This window comes from Rhinoderma darwinii, chromosome 2, assembly GCF_050947455.1.
Source record: "Rhinoderma darwinii isolate aRhiDar2 chromosome 2, aRhiDar2.hap1, whole genome shotgun sequence".
Lineage (NCBI taxonomy): Eukaryota > Metazoa > Chordata > Amphibia > Anura > Rhinodermatidae > Rhinoderma > Rhinoderma darwinii.
The window spans coordinates 55,112,015-55,136,339 of NC_134688.1; the positions used below are offsets into that span (position 1 = coordinate 55,112,015).

General features: G+C 42.9%; 1 protein-coding gene across 1 annotated transcript; it reads right to left on the reverse strand.

Annotated features, from left to right (window-relative positions):
- Positions 1-1,691: 1,691 nt before the first annotated feature.
- LOC142741708 (uncharacterized) lies at positions 1,692-22,644 on the reverse strand. Its single transcript, XM_075851050.1, has 3 exons — positions 21,877-22,644; positions 19,312-19,514; positions 1,692-1,781 (listed from the first exon to the last, which is right to left on the reverse strand). The coding sequence occupies exons 1-3, from the start codon at positions 22,553-22,555 to the stop codon at positions 1,692-1,694; spliced, it is 972 nt and encodes a 323-aa protein (XP_075707165.1). The 5' UTR covers positions 22,556-22,644.
- Between the last annotated feature and the right edge of the window lie 1,681 nt (positions 22,645-24,325).

Consider the following 24,325-nt stretch of genomic DNA (forward strand, 5'->3'; position numbering starts at 1 on the left):
GCACCCTGGGCAAAGATTCAGTTTGGCGCCCCCCCAACCTCTTTCCCGACTTCACCATCCAGTCGCCGTGTTTGTTTTCTCTACCAATCAATGACGTGTCATTTCCTTTCCACATCTCTTATTATATAACTCGAGCATAAAAACATTTGTACATTTTACAAGCAATATAGTTCTATACACAACACCAGAACCAAGCTTATTACATATATACAGCACCAGAGTCAAGGTCAGTACATAAATACAGCCCCAGAACCAAGCTCAGTACATATATATATATATATATATATATATATATATATATATATATATAGTACCAGAACCAAACTCAGTACATATATACTGTACAACACCAGCACAAATACAGCTCAATTTAGTGCAATCCCTGCCATATAGGTTTGCACTAATTTGTTTCCAGCTCCCAGCATGGCCCGAACAATGGTAAGGATATGCTGGGAGATGCTGTTTCGCAAAAAAAATCATATCATAATCATACCACGCATCATCTCGCTGCAGACCATACAGTGATTACAGTGCTGATTAGAGGCAGAATAAACATTTACATTAAGTGACTCACCGGTGACGTCTCAGATTCTAGTTATTTTTCTCCATCCGGCTCAGACCTCTATGATGACTTCTCCCGGTCACAGCCCATTTATGCAGTTTGCCGCTCAGATGTCTTCAGCTTCTCACTTTTCCAACATTTCTACACTTATAAACAAAGATAAAGTTCTCATTATACCACACACTACGCCCCTAAATATAACAGCGCCATACACTGCACCTCTAATTATAATAGCACCATACACTGTTTCCCACACACACACACACACACACACACCGTGCCCGATATAGATAGTGCCTGCCATAGTGCCCCCTGTAGATAGTGCCCCCATATAGCCCACCCCTGTATATAGCCCCCCTGTAGATATAGCCCACCCCTGTATATAGTGCTCCACATATAGTCCACCCCTGTATATAGTGCTCCACAGATAACCCATCCCTGTATATAGCCCACCCCTGTATATAGCCCCCCTGTAGATATAGCCCACTCCTGTATATATTGCTCCATAGATAGCCCACCCCTGTATATAGCCCCCCTGTAGGTATAGCCTACCCCTGTATATAGTGCTCCACAGATAGCCCACCCCTATATATAGCCCCCTGTAGATATAGCCCACCCCTGTATATAGTGCTCCACAGATAGCTCACCCCTATAAATAAACTCACCTTAATCCCGTTCCCACGCCGTCCGGCAGCAATGGAGACCTGCTCTCTTCTGCGCAGGTCTCCTGGGATTGAACGAAGCGTCTATGAAAGGCGATGATGGCAGGGCAGACTGACTTTCCCTGTCAATCAGCGCCTTTCAACGATGCAAGCGGCACACTCGTAGAAAGGCGCTGAATGGCCCGGGCACGGAACGTACGCGGCCATTCATTGCTTCTAATTGTACCTGTGTCCTATAAACGCAGGTACAATTATAGTGCAGGAGGGGGTGGCGCCTGCCCCCCCTAGCTACGCCCCTGCTTAAACAATAGTGCCAGATAGATAGTGATCTAAACAGTAATCATGCTCCACACAGCAATAGCGGCCTTCTTTCTGCCACAACACAGTAATAATGCCCCCTTTTATGCCCCCACCAGAATAATAGCCCTGAAAATAAACAATTAAAAGAAACTGACCTAACTGCATACCTACAACCAGCGGAGCAGCTGGGGCTTCTTCTGGCTTATGCTGTTATCGGCTAGATGCAGTTGGTGAGACTCCGTGATGTCATCGGACCACTGAAAGCACAGGACATTGACAGCACATTGCAGTAAAGTAATGGCACCGGCTCGCCGATGTCTTGTGCTCCCAGATGCGCCTAGATGACTTTGACCCACTCTGTGAGAGAGAATGGCCAATGGCTCCCTGCTCTGCCATAGCTTTCAACAGTAGAAAGGGGGACCATGCAGAAACACATTTTGTCCTACGGTTAAAGCAACCCTGGCCCAAGCGCCTAGGGCGGTGAATGCAAAAACGTTAAAACTAGTAGGGGGAGCAGCCACGACCATTAGGTCATGGCTGCTTCCCCATTTCAAAGTAACTGACGTCGTTGCCTTGGGGAACCTCAGAGCAGTCAATGCACATTTTAAAGGCCCTATTACGCCGGCCAATAACCGGCTGGTATTATACACAAAAAGGGCTCCTCTAGCAAAAAGTATCACGGGTTAGATGCTATGGGTGTGAAGCATACTACCAAAGTAATCTATTGGGAAGGCACTCCTAGATAAACATTTTATACACAAGGAAGAACAGGGAGTATAGAAGCCATATGATAAAAATAAACCTTTATTACATAGGGTATACACATTACATAGAAAAATTTAAAAAGGTACAATTGGAAAGAATGACTCTGAAGTTTCCAATGCAGACGGGCAGGCTCAATAAGTAAGGTGTAAACATACATGAGGATTAGCACTAACATATGTGAGCAAAAGCAAACAAGGATACTGAAGAGCATGACATGATATAAATATAAATATAAATGTAGGAATACAAATCAGAAACACAAAATGCATGTGCAGGTTTCCGAGTCGTATCCCATAGTAAGTAAAGTATAACAGTCAAAAATCAATCTCAAGATAATTAAGGTTTGCGAATATGACCCACATAAAGAAGTGTATCTTACCCATAATGCAGAGTATTTGGAGCCTGCCGGACGTATGGAACACCCCAACGCGCGTTTCGCGATGTGCTTCCTCAAGGGGTATGCAGTGTCTAGTTCGGAACAGCCTTAAATACTATAGAAAACAGGTGTGTGCGGTATCACCTGATCCGAGGAGAGTGCAGCGCATATCTTCCGCCGACAGCCGGATGTGAGGCATGCCCCACTTCCATACCCCAGCGCCATAGCGCATATCCAGGGTCCCCGACGCGTACAGGGACCCCGGACATGCGCAGTGCGCTACAGGGGCGGGAACGGGCGTCAACACAGCGGTGACGAACGGGAGAGACGCGCATCTCATTGGACAAGGGACACGACGGAGAGGTAAAGGAATCCCGTAGGTCAGTTTTACGTTCTGACTGGATATCATGTGTGTTGTGTCACTTTACAAATTCTATGAAAAACGAGGAGTATATGCATACACAATTTAAAGTGAATGCATAGATGTGAGTGATCAAAGAAAAAAGACACATTGTACTCTCTTCATAGAAGAGATAGAGTGTCTTAAAATATGTAAGTATATAGTGATTACCACTAACGTAGTTAGAATTTGTAAAGTGACACAACACACATGATATCCAGTCAGAACGTAAAACTGACCTACGGGATTCCTTTACCTCTCCGTCGTGTCCCTTGTCCAATGAGATGCGCGTCTCTCCCGTTCGTCACCGCTGTGTTGACGCCCCGTTCCCGCCCCTGTAGCGCACTGCGCATGTCCGGGGTCCCTGTACGCGTCGGGGACCCTGGATATGCGCTATGGCGCTGGGGTATGGAAGTGGGGCATGCCTCACATCCGGCTGTCGGCGGAAGATATGCGCTGCACTCTCCTCGGATCAGGTGATACCGCACACACCTGTTTTCTATAGTATTTAAGGCTGTTCCGAACTAGACACTGCATACCCCTTGAGGAAGCACATCGCGAAACGCGCGTTGGGGTGTTCCATACGTCCGGCAGGCTCCAAATACTCTGCATTATGGGTAAGATACACTTCTTTATGTGGGTCATATTCGCAAACCTTAATTATCTTGAGATTGATTTTTGACTGTTATACTTTACTTACTATGGGATACGACTCGGAAACCTGCACATGCATTTTGTGTTTCTGATTTGTATTCCTACATTTATATTTATATTTATATCATGTCATGCTCTTCAGTATCCTTGTTTGCTTTTGCTCACATATGTTAGTGCTAATCCTCCTGTATGTTTACACCTTACTTATTGAGCCTGCCCGTCTGCATTGGAAACTTCAGAGTCATTCTTTCCAATTGTACCTTTTTAAATTTTTCTATGTAATGTGTATACCCTATGTAATAAAGGTTTATTTTTATCATATGGCTTCTATACTCCCTGTTCTTCCTTGTGTATAAAATAACCGGCCGGTGTAGCGAGCGCCGATCAATGAGACATCGTTGATCGGTGCTCGTTTGCTCCTGTCACATGGAGCTATGGATGGGGACGAGCGGTCGTTACTCCAATCGCTCGTTATTACATTATGCATACGTTATTTTCATGCCGGCAGCGCGTCTCCCTGTTTACACAGGGCGATGTGCTGCCGACAACAATATTTTACTTTTTTAAAACGATACGACCAGCAGATAATTGAGCATTTGCTCGTTCATCTGCTGATCGCTGCCCTGTTTACACAGGGCAATTATCGGCAACGAGTGTTATATGAACGTTTGTCTGCCCAATAATCACCCAATGTAAATCCCCTATATAAGGACCCCCTAGGTACAAAACATTTATACACCTTAGTGAAAGCATATGCGTAAATAAATTCTTTTGAAGCGCTCACAAAGTCTGGAGTTCTGTTCGTACATTTTTCTTGGTTGCAATTCAGTGGATCCATTGGCAGTGGGGATCAGTAGGTGCACCCAACACAATGTACAGATACAACAAACCAGGGCAACCACTAAAATACTGCTCTTAGAATTTGTAAGGCCCTTTTCTTCCCAGGAACCCAGAGTCATTTGAGACGTTCCAGTTTATGGCATTTCTGTTGGCTTTAGAACATTTAGAGCCTTTGCCTATTGCTTATCCTTTCATATTCCAGCATCATTGATGAAGTGGGTGATGTAGAAGTAAAGAGGGTCAATTTATGATACTTAGTATTTATTCTAACAGGATACTATCAGCAAGATGGCTGATTAACACTGCACAAGATTGTAACGTAAAACTCCACTAGTTCGGACTACAGAGTTACTTTACCCAATGAACCACACTAAATATATATATATATATATATATATATATATATATATACACTACCGTTCAAAAGTTTGGGGTCACCCAGACAATTTTGTGTTTTCAATGAAAACTCACTTATATTTATCAAATGAGTTGCAAAATGACTAGAAAATATAGTCAAGACATTGACAAGGTTAGAAATAATGATTTTTATTTGAAATAATAATTTTCTCCTTCAAACTTTGCTTTCGTCAAAGAATGCTCCATTTGCAGCAATTACAGCATTGCAGACCTTTGGCATTCTAGCTGTTAATTTGCTGAGGTAATCGGGAGAAATTTCACCCCATGCTTCCAGAAGCCCCTCCCACAAGTTGGATTGGCTTGATGGGCACTTATTGCGTACCATACGGTCAAGCTGCTCTATGGGGTTGAGATCTGGTGACTGCGCTGGCCACTCCATTACAGATAGAATACCAGCTGCCTGCTTCTTCCCTAAATAGTTCTTGCATAATTTGGAGGTGTGCTTTGGGTCATTGTCCTGTTGTAGGATGAAATTGGCTCCAATCAAGCGCTGTCCACAGGGTATGGCATGGCGTTGCAAAATGGAGTGATAGCCTTCCTTATTCAAAATCCCTTTTACCTTGTACAAATCTCCCACTTTACCAGCACCAAAGCAACCCCAGACCATCACATTACCTCCACCATGCTTGACAGATGGCGTCAGGCACTCTTGCAGCATCTTTTCAGTTGTTCTGCGTCTCACAAATGTTCTTCTGTGTGATCCAAACACCTCAAACTTCGATTTGTCTGTCCATAACACTTTTTTCCAATCTTCCTCTGTCCAATGTCTGTGTTCTTTTGCCCATATTAATCTTTTCCTTTTATTAGCCAGTCTCAGATATGGCTTTTTCTTTGCCTCTCTGCCCTGAAGGCCAGCATCCCGGAGTCGCCTCTTCACTGTAGACATTGACACTGGCGTTTTGCCGGTACTATTTAATGAAGCTGCCAGTTGAGGACCTGTGAGGCGTCTATTTCTCAAACTAGAGACTCTAATGTACCGTATTTTCCGGACTATAAGGCGCACCGGATTATAAGGCGCACTTTCTATGAGCGCCTTGTAAGCAATCATGTTTCATATATAAGGCGCACTGGATTATAAGGCGCAGCACATTACCGTTAAATAAACCATTGCTCAGACTGCAAGTCAAAATTTATTACACTTTTTAACAATAACTTGCAACTGGTTCAGCTGTAATTGCAAATCAAAACGTTAAGGGTATGTGCACACACACTAATTACGTCCGTAATTGACGGACGTATTTCGGCCGCAAGTCCCGGACCGAACAGTGCAAGGAGCCGGGCTCCTAGCATCATACTTATGTACGACGCTAGGAGTCCCTGCCTCGCTGCAGGACAACTGTCCCGTACTGTAAACATGATTATACTACGGGACAGTTGTCCTGCAGCAAGGCAGGGACTCCTAGCGTCGTACATAAGTATGATGCTAGGAGCCCGGCTCCTTGCACTGTGTTCGGTCCGGGACTTGCGGCCGAAATACGTCCGTCAATTACGGACGTAATTAGTGTGTGTGCACATACCCTTACCGTACTTTTTCAGTTCATTCCTCCACCAGAAATCCATCAAATCCGTCATCTTCAGTGTCGGAGTTGAACAGTTGGGCGATTTCGGCATCAAGCATGGGGTCCTCCTCTTCATTATCCGAGTCGGTTTCGTTGCTGCTGCTAGGCTCTTCAGTGGTGATTCCAGCCTTCCTGAAAGCTCGGATGACACTGGAGACTGATACATTCTTCCAGGCATCCACGATCCACTGGCACATAGTGGCATAACTCGCACGGCGTTGCCTCCCTGTTTTGGTGAATGTGTGGTCACCTTCTGTCATCCAATGCTCCCATGCAGCTCGCAATTTAACTTTAAATGACCTGTTGATGCTGATATCTAGCGGCTGGAGCTCTTTGGTTAATCCACCAGGGATGACAGCAAGCTCCGAATTAGTTTTCTTCACTTGGGCTTTGACAGTATCGGTCAAGTGGGCGCGCATCGAGTCACAGACCAATAGGGATGGGGATTTGTGAAAAAAGCCACCCGGTCTCTTGACGTAGACCTCCCTCAGCCACTCACTCATCTTCTCCTCATCCATCCAGCCCTTTGGGTTAGCCTTAATGATGACACCAGCAGGAAAATTTTCTTTAGGCAAAGTCTTCCTCTTGAAAATTACCATGGGTGGTAGTTTCTGGCCATTAGCCTGACAAGCGAGAACTACAGTGAAAGATGACTTCTCATTTCCTGTGGTACGTATAGATATCGTACTGGTCCCTGTTTTCTCAACAGTACGGTTTACGGGGATATCGAAAGTGAGGGGAACCTCATCCATGTTAATAATGTGTTCTGGCTGGATATTCTTTTCATTTATCTTGGTTATGCAGTAGGTGCGGAAAATGGCCAGCTTCTCTTCATAATCCTTTGGTAATTGCTGGCACACAGTAGTTCTGGTGCGAATGGAGAGATGACGCCTTTGCATGAAACGAAAGCACCATGAAGGACCTCCTCGAAAGTCCTTGATCTCCATGTCACGTGCTAAAGCAGTGGCTTTGAGTCTAATAGAGACAGTGGAGACGCTTCTACATGCGTTTCTCTGTTCCATAACCCACTGTTCTATTTTGTCCTCCAACTGTGGCCACCTTGCTTTGTTTCCTCGGAAACTCAGTTTGGTCTTCTTTACTTGGCGGAGGTCATCTTCTTGTTTTCTCCACTTACGCACCATGGATTCATTAATGTTGAATTCTCTTGCAGCTGCCCTATTTCCATGCTCTACTGCATAACTTATAGCTTTAAGCTTGAAACCTGCATCATAAGCATGTCTCTTAACAGGAGGCATTTTTTGGGGTAGTGGGTATAGTTAACGCTAAAGCAAAGATATATTGCAAGGATCCTACAGAGCTGTAAGTATCACTCAGTGTGGCTCCTGATTACGGTGGCCGTAATGCTCAATCCATTTATGGATACTGTAAAAACCCAAGTGAAGAATAAATTCATAGGCGCACGGGGGGGAGGAGCATGGTGTGTGCTGTGGTATGCCGCCGCCGACCCCTGCCGCCCACGATAGAGGTAAAGGATCCTGTATGAACCCCTCTCTTTACTGTCGGGTTCATATATAAGGCGCACCGGATTATAAGGCGCACTTTCTATTTCTGAGAAATTCTCAACATTTTATGTGCGCCTTATAGTCCGGAAAATACGGTACTTGTTTTGTTGCTCAGTTGTGCAGCGGGGCCTCCCACTTCTCTTTCTACTCTGGTTAGAGCCTGCCTGTGCTGTCCTCTGAAGGGAGTAGTACACACCGTTGTAGGAAATCTTCAGTTTCTTGGCAATTTCTCGCATGGAATAGCCTTCATTTCTAAGAACAAGAATAGACTGTCGAGTTTCACATGAAAGCTCTCTTTTTCTAGCCATTTTGAGAGTTTAATCGAACCCACAAATGTAATGCTCCAGATTCTCAACTAGCTCAAAGGAAGGTCAGTTTTATAGCTCCTCTAAACAGCAAAACTGTTTACAGCGGTGCTAACATAATTGCCCAAGGGTTTTCAAGTATTTTCTAATCATCCATTAGCCTTCTAACACAGTTAGCAAACACAATGTACCATTAGAACACTGGAGTGATGGTTGCTGGAAATGGGCCTCTATACACCTATGTAGATATTGCATTAAAAACCAGACGTTTGCAGCTAGAATAGTCATTTAGCACATTAACAATGTATAGAGTGTATTTCTTTTTAATTTAATGTTATCTTCATTTTTCTTGCAAAAATATGGAAATTTCTAAGTGACCCTAAACTTTTGAACGGTAGTGTATATATATATATATATATATATATATATATATATATATATATATATATATACCAGTGTTATGAGTTTTTGGACCCTTACCAGCCCATAGTAAGAAATCCCTAATGCCGCTAGGAACTGTCTCAAAGCTGTGATATCCTAAACTTAACTTTGCAGACACCAAACCATATGCCTAAATGTGGCCACACACCTTCAATAACTGTCGGCCGAACGCTCGTTCATCCGACAGCTATTCCTAACCAACTCCCTATATACATGCATGCTTAGCTGGCCAAGTATGCATGTGTTTTTTCATTGGGGAAGAGGAGAGTAAGAGCTGGTTTACACAGGCAGATTTCTGCCCATAACGAGCGCCGATCGACCATATACTGGGGCGGATTACAATGAGGGCAATATGTGCAAATGCCCGGGGCCCGAGGCTGGAAGGGGGCCCAGGACTACTTCGATGACGGCGTTTTTATTATCAATAAAATGGTTAATGAGGGTTGTCTGGGTGGTTTTTATTTCAATAAAATATTTTTTCTATGTCTTTGTTTGTTTTTTAAACTTTATTACTACCGCCTTAGTAATGTATGCCGGCTGATTGACAGCGTCCATTACTAAGGCGAGGCTTAGTGTTAGCCGGTACAGAGGCTAACACTAACCCCCATTATTACCTCGTTACCCACCGACACCAGGGGTGTCGGGGAAAGCCGGGTATGATCCAGTACCTGACCATCTGTAGTGATGGTCGGGCAATGGGGCGGCCGCAAGCTGGTATTATTAGGCTGGGAAAGGCCAAAAACTGTGGCCCTTCCCCCCTGGTAATGTTAACCTGCTGCTGCTGGCTGGTTATGAAAAATGGGGGGGACCCCGCCAGATACAATAGCAGCAGCCCAGCATTACCAGGGGGGGAAGCGTCACTGTTCTTGGCCTTTCCCAGGCTGATATTTCCAGCCTGTGGCTGACCCTGTTCCCGACCATCACTACAGATGGTCGGGTACTGGTTCGTACCCGGCTCTTCCCAGTACCACTAGTGGCAGTGGGTACCGGAGTAATGGGGGTTAGTGTTAGCCTCTCTGCCTGCTAACATTAAGCCTCGCCTTAGTAATGTATGTTGTCAATCAGCCAGCAGCTATTAAGACGGTAATAATAAAGTTTAAAAAAATACAAGGAAATAACATTTTTTTTTTATTGAAATAAAAAAACAAACACAACCCTCATTAACCATTTTATTGAGAATAAAAAAAACGCTGTCATTGAAGTAGTCCTCGAATCCGACGTAGTCCAACAACCGAACCTGTAAAATAACACTAACACACAAAAATAATTAGTAACACATAAAAAAGCAAAACAATTCTTATACTGGTCCCTATATCTAATTCTATCATGTGTGATACTGTCTGTTGAGCTACTGTATCTAATCCTATAATGTGTGATCAGTGGCGCATCTGCCATGAGGCCAGGTGAGCCAACGGCCTCAGGCGGCACCACCTACCCAAACGGGGGGGGCGGCATTTTCAGCCCTGGACGGACTAGACCGGGGAGAGACGTGCCGAACGTCTGTAATACTCCTCCTCCTCTCTGACGCTGCACACAGCACATGCAGGCAGAGAGGAGCAAGTCTGCAGGAGGAGCGACGAGCAGCACCAGAAGCACGAGGTAAGTTCCTGCCTTGCTGGGACCGGGACCCGTGACATGAGTATACTGCAAGGGGGGTCTGGGCATTTTACCGACAGCAGAGGGCTCTATGGGGCTGGAATAATCCACCCCATAGAGCCCTCACATCACTATAATGGAAGGATTAGTGTGGGTGGGGGAGGGTCTGAGTGTCTGACTTACTGCAGAGAGCTCTATAGGGGGGATTCTGCCCCCCCTTTAGAGCAGTCAGTCAGATGCTCAGACCCCCCTAACCTTTCAGTATAGTAACTAGTCAGGGCTCTATGGTGGGGGGATAATTCCCCCCTATAGAGCCCTCTGCTGTCAGTAAAACGCCCCCCCCCCCCTTTGCAGTATACTCCTGGCTTTGTAGCTTTCCTGTGCTTAATTAGCATGGGAAAGCTACAAACAGGGCTGTGACTGGTGAGTCTCACAGTCACTCACAGTGCACACTGAATGCGGCAGCCAGTCTGACTGTGAGTCTCTGACCAGTCACCACCCACACGCAGCAGAGAGACAGGAGAGACTAATAGTAAACCCTCAACTACTACAGTTTCACAGGTATTGTCTATGTTAGCTTCTATAGTGTAGTGGTTAGATTGTCTGCCTCACACATGGAAGGTTGCTGGTTCAAATCCCAGCTGGGTTTTTGTTTTTTGTTTTTTTGTTTTTTTTTATTTATTATATTAATATCTTGTATTGGGCTTTGTTCACACTAGCATTAATATACGTTTACCTCTCTTCCGTCAGAGGGAGAGGATCGATACGTTAAACGGAAAGCAACGGTTCCATTAGAATTACCATTGCTTTCAATGGTAATTCTTTTGTATCAGTTGCTTTCCGTTTGTCTCCGTTCACTAGGTTTCCGTTCTTTTGAATGGAAATAAAAGTTCTGCAGACTGCACTTTTGTTTCCTTTAAAAAATACGTAAACTTAGCGAACGGAGACAAACGGAAAGCAACTGATACAAAAGAATTACCATTGAAAGCAATGGTAATTCTAATGGAACCGTTGCTTTCCGTTTAACGTATCGATCCTCTCTTCCTCTGACGGAAGACAGGTAAACGTATATTAATGCTAGTGTGAAAGAAGCCTTAGGGCCTGTTCACATCAGCGTTGGCTTTCCGTTCTGGGGTTCCGTTGGAGGTAACCCCGCAACGGAAAGTCAAACTGAAACCACAGCATCCGTTTCCGTCACCATTAGCGCAGTCGACTGCGCTATTGATTCCGTCACAAAAACGGAAACCTGCCGGAATAGTGACGAACGGAAACCATTAGCAATGTTTCCGTCACCATTGATTTCAATGGTGACTTAAACGGCAGCTGTGGTTTCAGTTTGACTTTCCGTTGCGGGGTTCACCCGACGGAAACCTCCCACGGAACCCCGGAACGGAAAGCCAACGCTGATGTGAACAGGCCCTAATCCTTCCCCATAAACCTGCCCCCGCTAATTAAAATAAATATATTATATAATGTATATAGCGCTGTATCCTGTATCCGTCAGGTCAGCGGGTCCTGCAGGATCAAGCTGTTACCAATCACATCTAAGTTCATAACTTAGATGTGATCGGTAATAGGCGACCTAATGGATTCAGGTCTCAGCGCTATATACAGCTGCTCTGTATACAGGATGCAAAGCAGCTGTATCTCAAAAAGTACAAATCATTTTCAATAAAAAGTAATTAAAACTTGCACCAATCGCAGTAATAGATATCTTTATATATCATAGGGACATGTCCGAAGTTTTCATCGGTGGGGGACCGAGCACTGAGGCCCCCACCGATCGCTAAAACGAAGCAGCAGAAGTGCTCGGGTGAGCGCTATGCCGCTTCATTTATGATCGACTTTCAGCCGAGTGAGCGGTGTACGGACTCCTAGACTTTCTATTGAGCCTGTACACTGCTCCAAGGAAAGCCAAACAGAATTGAAGCGGCACACCGCTCACCCGAGCACTTCTGTTGCTTAGTTTTAGCGACTAGTGGGGGGTCTCAGTGTTCGGACCCCACTGATCAAAACTTCTGACATGTCAAAAGTTTTTAAAAAAGTTGTTACACTTTAAAGAGAATCTTTCACCTGCCCACAGATTTGCATTTGAGTGCAGCGTGCAATGGTCAGGGCTGCACAAACTCTGGGGCACTTTACATTTTTTTTCCTACCCTGTTTCCTTACTTAGATATCGGTGCCGTAATGTTTGGCGCCGATATTTAAATAACCCCATGAACTGCCAATGGGGCGGTAATTGGCAAGGGGGCGTGTAACATCGCTGTGACACTGTCCAATCAGCTACGGACAATGTCAACAGCAAGAGCTGGAGAAAGGAGATCATGTGCGCACGCCCGCTCTCACTCTTCAGCTCCCAGCAGGCAAGTACAAGACTGTGATCTCAGGTGAGAGATCAGTCTTGTCGTCCTTGTCTGCCGAGAGCTAAAGAGTGAGAGCATGCGTGCGCGCACAGCTCCGATGCCATGAAACAGAAGAAGAAGAATTCACACTCTTCTTCTGTTCCTTAGTGGTGGCGGAGCTGCGCGCTCGCGCGCACGCGCTCTCTGTCCAACTCTTGCTCTGAAACTGTCTGTAGCTCATTGGACAGTGTCACAGCGATGTTACACGCCCCCTTGCCAATTACCTCCCCATTGACAGTTCAGGGGGTTATTTAAAAATCGGGCACCAAATATTACAGCACCGATATCTAAATAACAAAGGAGGCTAGGAAAAAAATGGAAAGTGCCCCAGAGTTTGTGCGGCCCTCCCCATTACATGCTGCACTCAGCTGTACATGTATGGGGAGGTGAAAGGTTCTCTTTAAAAGAAAGGTGTTATAATTTTTTATTTTTTATTTGATATGTTTTATTTTATGGGCCTAATTTTTCTATTTATTGTAATATGTTCCCGAAGGTAGCTATTTATTCATATGTCTGTGGGGGCAGCCAACTTTATTTTTATTTTTTATACTGCTCATTTTTGTTTTGCAGGTTCCGCTGGACCATTTGGACTACGTCGTAGATTCGTTGGACTACTTCGCTGATGTAAGCTTTTTTTCTTTTTTTTTATAATAAAATGGTTAAAGTGGATTGTGTGGAAGAGTTGTCATTTCAATAAAATAAATTACTTTGTCTCTGTTTTTTAATATTTCATTACCGCCTTAGTAATGGCTGCTGTCTGATCGAGAGTGTCCATTACTAAGAAGGGGCTTAGTGTTAGCCAGTAATAAGGCTATCACTAACCCCTATTATTACCCCGGTACCCACCGCCACCAGGAGTACCGTGAAGAGCTGGATACGATCCAGCACCCGACCATCTGAAGTGAAGGGTACTTGGGTGGCCGCAGGCTGGTACTATCAGGCTAGGAAGGGACAAAAACCATGGCCCTTCCCACCCTGGTGATGCTAGGCTGCTGCTGCTGCTTTATTGTATCTGGCTGGCTATGAAAAATGAAGGGGATCTCACGTAATTTTTTTTTCAATTTATTTTTAAAAAATGACGAGGGGTTTCCACAATTTTTCATAACCAGCCAGATACAATAAAGCAGCTGCAGCCTAGCATCCCCAGGGTGGGAAGGGCCACTTTTTTGGCCCTTCCCAGCCTGATAATACCAGCCTGCGGCCTAACAGTCGTTTCAGATGACCAGGTACTGAATCGTACTCGACTCTTCCCGGTATCCCTGGCGGCAGTGGGAACCGGGGTAATAATAGGGGTTAGTGACAGCCTTTTTACTGGCTAATGCTAAGCCCCAGCCTTAGTAATTGAACGCTGTCAATCAGACAGCTGCCATTACTAAGGCCATAATAAAGTATTTAAAAAAAACAGACATAAGAATTTTTTTTTTTTTTAAATCAAAACTCCCCCATGCAACGCTCTTTCACAATTTTTTTTTTTTAAAGTAGATCATTGAAGTAGTCCAATGAATCTACGACGTAGTCCAAACGGTCCAGCGGAACCTACCAAAAAAAAGTTAGCAGTATAAAATGTAAAAAAAAAAAATAATTTGCCACAATAGAAACCCCTGCTCCGCCGTTTGCTCTTGTAGGCCACAGCCTGGTTTAGGCCTGAGGCCTACACGAGATCGGGAGCACGCTGATGACGTCAACTGCCCGGCACGATGACGTCACTGCATCATGCCGACCACGCCGGGCCACTGAACTCGGTTAAAAATCATAAGTCAATTAGGTAATAAAAAGGGGGCATAGAAGATGTTAAACCATTTTCAGTGTTAATGCTGCGTTGCTGATCTATGATACTAAAGTAATACAGTAAAAAGAGTTCTTTAAATCTTCTCTATACATTAAACAGCACTTTACAAATAAACAACAAATGTTTTCCTATTATTTTTTTTTTTATATATTGCGTGTTTGATGTGTAAAGGTAGTAATGAGAAAACTCCGATAGATTGGGGGGGGGGGGCGCCTTTTTATAGTTCGCCTCAGGCAGCAGAGGGGCTAAGTTCACCCCTGTGTGTGATACTGTCTGTTGAGCTACTGTATCTAATCCTATCATGTGTGATACTGTGCTGAGCCACTGTATCTAGTCCTATCCATAGTTTGTAGGGTCATAGTGCTATAGATATGCTGTCTCCTATACACACATACACACACACACACACACACACATATTCAGGGGCACAGTGTATAGTACTATTATATTCAGGAGTACAGTGTATAGTACTATTATATTCAGGAGTACAGTGTATAGTACTATTATATTCAGGAGTACAGTGTAAGTGTATAGTACTATTATATTCAGGAGTACAGTGTATAATACTATTATATTCAGGGGCGCAGTGTATAGTATTATTATATTCAGGAGTACAGTGTATAGTACTATTATATTCAGGGGCACAGTGTATAGTACTATTATATTCAGGAGTACAGTGTATAGTAATATTATATTCAGGAGTACAGTGTATAGTACTATTATATTCAGGAGTGCAGTGTATAGTACTATTATATTCAGGGGCGCAGTGTATAGTACTATTATATTGAGGAGCGTAGTGTATAGTAATATTATATTCAGGAGTGCAGTGTATAGTACTATTATATTCAGGAGTGCAGTGTATAGTACTATTATATTCAGTAGTACAGTGTATAGTACTATTATATTCAGGGGTACAGTGTGTAGTACTATTATATTCAGGAGTACAGTGTATAGTACTATTATATTCAGGGGTACAGTGTGTAGTACTATTATATTCAGGGGCGCAGTGTATAGTACTATTATATTCAGGAGCACAGTCTATAGTACTATTATATTCAGGAGTACAGTGTATAGTACTATTATATTCAGGAGTACAGTGTAAGTGTATAGTACTATAATATTCAGGAGTACAGTGTATAATACTATTATATTCAGGGGCGCAGTGTATAGTATTATTATATTCAGGAGTACAGTGTGTAGTACTATTATATTCAGGAGTACAGTGTATAGTACTATTATATTCAGGAGTACAGTGTAAGTGTATAGTACTATTATATTCAGGAGTACAGTGTATAATACTATTATATTCAGGGGCGCAGTGTATAGTATTATTATATTCAGGAGTACAGTGTATAGTACTATTATATTCAGGGGTACAGTGTATAGTACTATTATATTCAGGAGTGCAGTGTATAGTACTATTATATTCAGGGGCGCAGTGTATAGTACTATTATATTGAGGAGCGTAGTGTATAGTAATATTATATTCAGGAGTGCAGTGTATAGTACTATTATATTCAGGAGTGCAGTGTATAGTACTATTATATTCAGTAGTACAGTGTATAGTACTATTATATTCAGGGGTACAGTATGTAGTACTATTATATTCAGGAGTACAGTGTATAGTACTATTATATTCAGGGGTACAGTGTGTAGTACTATTATATTCAGGGGTGCAGTGTATAGTACTATTATATTCAGGAGCGTAGTGTATAGTAATATTATATTCAGGAGTGCAGTGTATAGTACTATTATATTCAGGAGCACAATGTATAGTACTATTATATACAGTAGTACAGTGTGTAGTACTATTATATTCAGGAGCACAGTGTATAGTACTATTATATTCAGGGGAACAGTGTATAGTACTATTATATTCAGTAGTACAGTGTATAGTAATATTATATTCAGGAGCACAGTGTATAATACTATTATATTCAGGAGTACAGTGTATAGTACTATAATATTCAGGGGCGCAGTGTATAATACTATTATATTCAGGAGCACAGTGTATAGTACTATTATATTCAGGGGAACAGTGTATAGTACTATTATATTCAGTAGTACAGTGTATAGTAATATTATATTCATGGGCACAGTGTATAGTACTATTATATTCATTGTATGATACTATTATAGTTAGGAGCATAGAGTGTGACATCATGAGAATTTTATCTTCGTTTACAGGTGCGGAAATGTTGGAAAAGTGAGGAGCCGAAGACATCTGAGCTGCAAACTGCAGAAATGGGCCGTGCCCGGGAGAAGTAATCATAGCGGTCTGGACCGAATGGAGAAGAAAAGAGAAAAAGAACTAAAAAGAATCTGAGGCGTCACCGGTGAGTCACTCAATATAAATGTTTATTCTACCTGTGACTGATCAGTACTGTAGTCACTGTATGATCTGCAGCGAGATGACGGATGGTAGCATGGTAGCACAAACCCCACAATACTCAATCAAAATGAAATAAAACATGACAACAGTTTCTTTGGATAAAAATGGCCACGGTGTTTATTAAGGGTAACCTAAGATAAAATAATTCGAAGAGAATAACCATAAATAATCGAATAAATAATAAAATATAAATATTTTGACCAATAAAAACCAAGTCCGCCCAGCATTAGCTGGGTGACAAACCCCTCTAACAAACAACGTGACGTGAAGGAATTTAAGAACAATAGGGCGGGAGGGTGGGCGACGGTCCAATCTTCAAAAACTGGCTGCTTGACCACGATGAACTGCTCCTTTTATGTCCAATTTTCCCGCCTTTAGGATTTTATCAATGACCAATCAGCTGGCCTTCCACAAAACTGCCTGGAGATAGAATCTGCCAGAACCTGCTCATGCAATTGCACAGCTGACCTAGGTCCAATCAGCTGGGACCAACTCCAAACTGCCCAGAGACAGAAACATCTGGAAACCGGCTCGTGCCACCAGCACAGCTTACCTGGGGGACACCAGGATGGTAAGTACCATTCTAATATAAAATAACAAATGGAGAAAAGAGGGAAAGGGGGAGAGAAAAACATACCAAGCAAAAAAAACATATTTTATTAACAACTTATGGGGGGGCCGTGCGACCATGTGTCCCACAGGCAATAGCCTGGGGGGCCCCTGACATGGTAGCACAAACCCCACAATACTCAATCAAAATGAAATAAAACATGACAACAGTTTCTTTGGATAAAAATGGCCACGGTGTTTATTAAGGGTAACCTAAGATAAAATAATTCGAAGAGAATAACCATAAATAATCGAATAAATAATAAAATATAAATATTTTGACCAATAAAAACCAAGTCCGCCCAGCATTAGCTGGGTGACAAACCCCACAAGCCATGACATTACCAAGACATGGCCCCCCCAAAACACCGCAGCCATTCTTCAATTAAATTCTGCAGGCCCAAATTGAAAATGTCGATACCCACATCAGAAAGATGTATACAATCATTTCTGAACAGCCCGTCTGTGAGGTCTTCAAGGTCACTGTGTCTATAAGAAAGACCACCGAGGACCGACATGTATTTAGACATGGCTCTATTAATCCTTTTACGGATTCGATTCAAAAACTTATAATTTCCAGAGGACCATAGCAGTCTTGGAATAATCTCTGAAAAGGAAATAGTAGCGTCAGGGAAAAGACATTTTATCAAGGCTATATCCCTTCTCATTTCCCAAAGTAAGTCCAAAGTCTTTTCTTTACCTAGGTCATTGCCTCCAGCATGGATGATAATTAAATTCGGATCCGGCCAATAAGAACTCAGTGATTTAACTAAAGAAAACACGTTCTTCCATTGCAAACCCCTTACCCCATGCCAAAAAACCGAAAAAACTAGCGGATCCATAGACAAATTTTCTGTATAGGACCTTCTCGCGGCTCTCTTCTGTGCCCAAAATATAAAAGAGTGGCCAAGGATCCAAACAACCAAACGCTTACCTGTGGATATATAATTACACTACTAACAAGTCTGGTCGAACATAAAGTTTAAATCTATTAGACTCCCACCTTCCAATTCTTTTTATAATCCCTTCATCAATTCCTAACTGTGCAGCTTCCGTAGCTGCACCTATTCTAAACGAATGGGAGGATATTTTTAAATGCTCCAACTTCAGGGACTTCAAACATTTCTTTAAAACAGAGTTAAACTGAAATCTGGACAGCTGATCCCCATTCTGATGAATCAGGAAAGCAACCCCAAGACTCGGCCTGATTGACAACCAATGTTTAACATTAGAAACTGGGCAAAGAACAGAACCCGAAAACTGATTAATTCTAACCAAACGACCTTTTCCTAATTGATCTGTCTTAGATTTTTTTAACAATAACAAAACATGGTCAATTTTGCAACTAACATCCTGAAATGAAAGGCCTGGGACTGAAACTTTACTCTCTGCCACCAGTTCGCTTATTCTCAAGGCTGCAAAGAACATTAACACAAATGCTGTTCTAAACAAACACACTTCAAAATTACTAAAACAAACTAAATGTAACACATTGAATAATTTTAACAACAAATCTAATGAAATAGGCCTTCGTCTTTCCACAACCGGAGCTGACCTATGGTAACCTTTCAAAAGCTGCTTAACTGGGAAGAGCGAAGAAATAGCCGGACAACTGTTTAATTTAAGAAAGAAAGAGATGCCTGCCAGAGACTTAGAAATGGAGGCAAATGACAGCCTCCTACTAATCAGGCTACATACAAATTTTAAAACTAGACCTACCTCATTATGAAAGAAATTACAGTTCTCATTAACACAGAAATTAACCCACTCCTTCCAAGCAGCTGAATAATCAGCCCATGTTCTTGGAGCCAAGGATCTCTGAATATTAACATAGATTAGTCCCAAATCAGATTCCATAAATGAGGAGGACACGGAATTCCACAAAGCTCCGCTTCTGGTGCCATCGTTCTGAACCTCCGCCACTGACAACGAGATAATGAATCTGCTATATCATTCTTTTTTCCTTCTATATAGCTAGCTTTCAACCAGATGTTCAACTTCAGACAACATAAAGTTAAATGTCTTAATATCTTAACTACTAATTCACATTTTGAAGATAATGTGTTAATTGCAAAGACCACACCTTTGTTATCCGTAAACAACAAAATTCTCCTATTCTTAAAATAATGACCCCATACAACTATGGCTACCAAAACCGGAAATAATTCCAATAAGACAATATTTGAAGTAACTTTGCTTACACGCCAAGCACTGGGCCATAACTCAGCCGACCATTGACCATTAAAGAATGCCCCGTAGCCCATACTACCGGCTGCATCCGTAAATAAAGACAAAGAGTCAGAATCCTCAAAATTAAACTGCCAGCAACTGCGTCCATTAAATTTAGATAAAAATTCTAGCCATACAGCTAAATCTTCTTTTAGCTGAACCGTTAACCTAATATGGGACCTAGGTGACTTAAGACCCCTTGTTGAAAAATACAGTCGCTTTGAAAAAACTCTTCCCATAGGAATAACTCTAGAGGCAAAGCTCAACAACCCTAACAGTGACTGCATATCACGTAATGAACATTTCTTCCTAGCTAACATACTGACTAAAGAAACCCTTAACTTTAACAATTTTTCCTCTGGTAAACTAAATTCCATTCTCTCAGAATCTATTCTAATACCTAAAAATTCTAATGACCTACATGGAAACACAGTCTTCTCTTCAGCTAACGGAACACCAAAAAATTTCATAAACTCGACAAATTTTAACAATAAGGAATAACATAACTCAGAACTAGCATCACCTATAAACAAAAAGTCATCAAGATAGTGCAGAACACCTCCATCCGGAATTTGCTTCTGCACTACCCAATGTAAAAAGGATGAAAATGCCTCAAAATAGAAACAAGATAAAGAAAAACCCATTGGTAAACATTTGTCATAAAAATAATCACCTTCAAATTGAAAACCTAGAGAGTTGAAACCTGCAGGGTTAACTGGTAGTAAACGGAAAGCTGATTTGATATCAGCTTTTGCTAAAAAAGCATTTTGACCAAACTGTCTCAATAAAGAGACAGCCTGATCAAATGAAGCATAGTGTACTGTCGCTTTAGACTTGTCAGCATCATCATTTAATGAAGCCTTAAACGGGTAAGAAAGGTGATGTATTAAACGGAATGAATTCAATTCCTTCTTAGGGACAATTCCTAAAGGTGAAAGTCTAAAGTTTGTAAACGGCGGATGTATAAAAGGACCAGCGATCCTGCCAGTTTCAAGCTCTTTCAGGATTTTCTGATGCACAATATCCTTATGCTGCTGGATGGATTTCAAATTATCCACCCAGCAACAACCAGATCCTTTGAAAGAAGGGATATCAAAACCAAACTTAAAACCGTTAAAAATTAAATTAGCTTTCTCCCTGTCTGGGAACATTTCTAGCCAAGGCGCCATTCTTATTAATTTCACTGGCGTCCATGCTTTTGGATAACTGTTCTTTGGAACTAGGGGGTTGAGACTGGTTTGCTCTTTTAAAACAGCGACACATTGGGTGCGAACCCCCACAAAAGGAACATTCATGTTTATACCGACAATTGTTCAACCATTTACACTGAGCTTCATTATAAGCAAAGCAAACTCCTTTCCTCAACGTATTCTGAGAACTAGGCTGCTGCTTGGGCACTGACCTTTGTGGAAGCATTAAACTAAGCCACAAACCAACATCCTTAGTGCCCCATTTTAATGAAGGGTACACTGCCATCTTCTGGCGAAACATTTCATCATAATTGTACCATGCTAAACCACCAAACTGGCGGTAAGCCTCAAGAATAATGTCTACATGCTGAAATAAATTACTAGAATTAATGAAAGACTTTTCCCCTAAAACTGAAGCATAGATACAGAACGCCTGTAGCCAGTTAAAGAAAGACTTAGGAGGAGAACGTTTTTTATAACCTCATCTTTATCAGACTTACCATCCTGCTTGACAAGAGTCTCCTTCGCAGATGGTAATAAAGAAAATAATCTATAAACTCGTTCCTCCAAATACGCTCCTTAATTGCTGGCTGTAAATGAAAACCTAATGGCGAAATATCGCAAGACATCACTTCCTTACAACAAGTTTCCGAAACACCAATTCCTTTCTCTAAAACAGGAATATTACTAAAACCAGCATTCTGTAAATGCTGACTACTATGCTTCCATACATCAGCGGGGGAACTAGCAGGAACAGCCGACTTACTGACCAAATCAGCTAATAATTTTAAAATATCAAACATTACATTAGAATTGAGGGGAGGGGGGATGGGGTGGGACAGATAAGGGGTAGCTGGCATCTCACCACTCTGTTCCACCTGTCCTGGGTCGTGCACCACTTCTGCTACCTCCTGCTGCGTGCCTGTAGATCCTGGGGAAACTTGCTGACAGGAAAGTTGACTCCTGGGACCTCTTCTTCTCCTTGATACTGGCGGGGGTGGGGAATAAGCCACCCTAGACTTCCGGCTCCTCTTCCTCGGTTGCAGCTCTGAAGAAAAGTCCTGCGCCGCCTCTAAAACCAGTGAGGCCGGCGCTTCCGCTGTGTCCTCCACACCATCCTTGGAGCAGGAGGGGGTACCCGACCAACCTGTTGTCTCCCGTTCTCTGACTAAACTTCTGGCCAGCGGGTTAGCCAATTGCGCCGGCACTTGCTGCGCACTTCCGGCACTGTGCGCCACCTTCTTTGATGACACGGTCGGCCGCCTCCTCTCAAGCTCCGGCACCTGGAGCGAACGTCCGGAACTGCGCTCCACCCTCAGTGATGACTCTGCTGCAGACTTCATCCTCTTGGCTGCAGCTGATGACGGCACCTCGAGCGACGACCCAGCAGGAGACACTGCTTCCTCTATGTCGTCTTCCAGCCGAGTAAGTTCGCTTCTTCCCTCGACTTCCCTCGACGGCGCTGCTGCTAGGCATTGCCTCAGCCAGTTTTCTCCTCCTTCCGACTCCGCTCTTCTGATCAGCTCCATCAGCAGGACATCCATGGCGACGGTCCAATCTTCAAAAACTGGCTGCTTGACCACGATGAACTGCTCCTTTTATGTCCAATTTTCCCGCCTTTAGGATTTTATCAATGACCAATCAGCTGGCCTTCCACAAAACTGCCTGGAGATAGAATCTGCCAGAACCTGCTCATGCAATTGCACAGCTGACCTAGGTCCAATCAGCTGGGACCAACTCCAAACTGCCCAGAGACAGAAACATCTGGAAACCGGCTCGTGCCACCAGCACAGCTTACCCGGGGGACACCACGATGGTAAGTACCATTCTAATATAAAATAACAAATGGAGAAAAGAGGGAAAGGGGGAGAGAAAAACATACCAAGCAAAAAAAACATATTTTATTAACAACTTATGGGGGGGCCGTGCGACCATGTGTCCCCCAGGCAATAGCCTGGGGGGCCCCTGACATTCTTTTTGTTAAACAGCAACTCCCAGCATATCCTAACAATTGTTCAGGCTATACTGGGAGCTGTCGTTTTATGATGTACAAATTTATATGGCTGGGGTTTAACTGAATTTGCAAATGATCTCTGTACTGACCACTTCAGTGTCTCAAAGTATTCCACTTTCTTTCTTCTATATGGCTCATTCTGCTTTTACAGCTAAATTAAAACCATGCCAGATCTGTGGCCGCCAAGACAGAAATCTGCAAATACATACGGTACAGCATCTTCGGAGATCGCGGGGGGGGGGGGGGTCCAGACCTGAAAAAGTGCCTGGGGCCCATGGTACCCTTAATCCGCCCCTGACCATATAACAAGTAGATCGGCGCTTGTTAACTGGCCCTTTTACACGGGCCGATGCTATACTGTATGGGGACAAAATGATCAGTTTGCATTATTGATGGCAGCACATTTCTTGTTTACATAGGGAGATGTGGTGCCTAAAACGATGATTTTATAGGCCATATAGACTATGTGATCAGTAGACTCATGGATGAGCGTTTGTAAGAACGCTCATTCGGCTGATTATTGGAACGTGCAAATGGGCCTTAAGCCGCTGTCAGACACCTCTGGCGGCAGCTCTTCTTCCTTGAGAACAAAAGGATTTGGCGTTAAAATTCTTTCCCCCGACATCATCTGTCAGGTGAGAGTCAGGAGCTCCCATACACATTACATGGTTGTCAAATTCAGCAGGTTCGGCCGGCATTAATCTAATGTGTATGGCCACCTTTACTCTAAAAGTAGTTGGTTGTGACAAAATAAATGCACTGAGCTTCCTGAAAGGTATTTTGTGGAGCTGCTTCACTCATCGGAAAATAGGCTGAATTTTTTTAATCTACCTCTCTTGACTGTCGGCCCGATCAAGGACATAGAAATGGAGTAGAAGGATGGATGGCCAGAAACTTCATCTACAATGAAACAAGTGGAGTGGAAGAGATAATGTGAAATCTGATGTGGATGATGGTGATGAATGGTTGTAATAAATACCTATACAGAGTTTAGCAAGCCGGCACTTCTTTTTAAGAGAAATCTGTCCATGATCCCTGCCATAAAAATGAGGAGATAGTGTAGTCATTGTGCAGAGCCTGCAGCAAGTAAAGACGTGAGGTCTTCTGCCGGTAATCTGGGACATGGTTTATGACATAAGTATAATTTGTCGTTTTCTGATATGGATGCACAGAGGAGGATTCACTGATGCATAGAAAATAAGTACAGATGATGCTGAGCCTGAGACCTAGTTACTATGTCCGTCCTAGCATAACTAACATGTTACTGGAATAAGGTGACCTCAATATCAAGAGCGGCCTT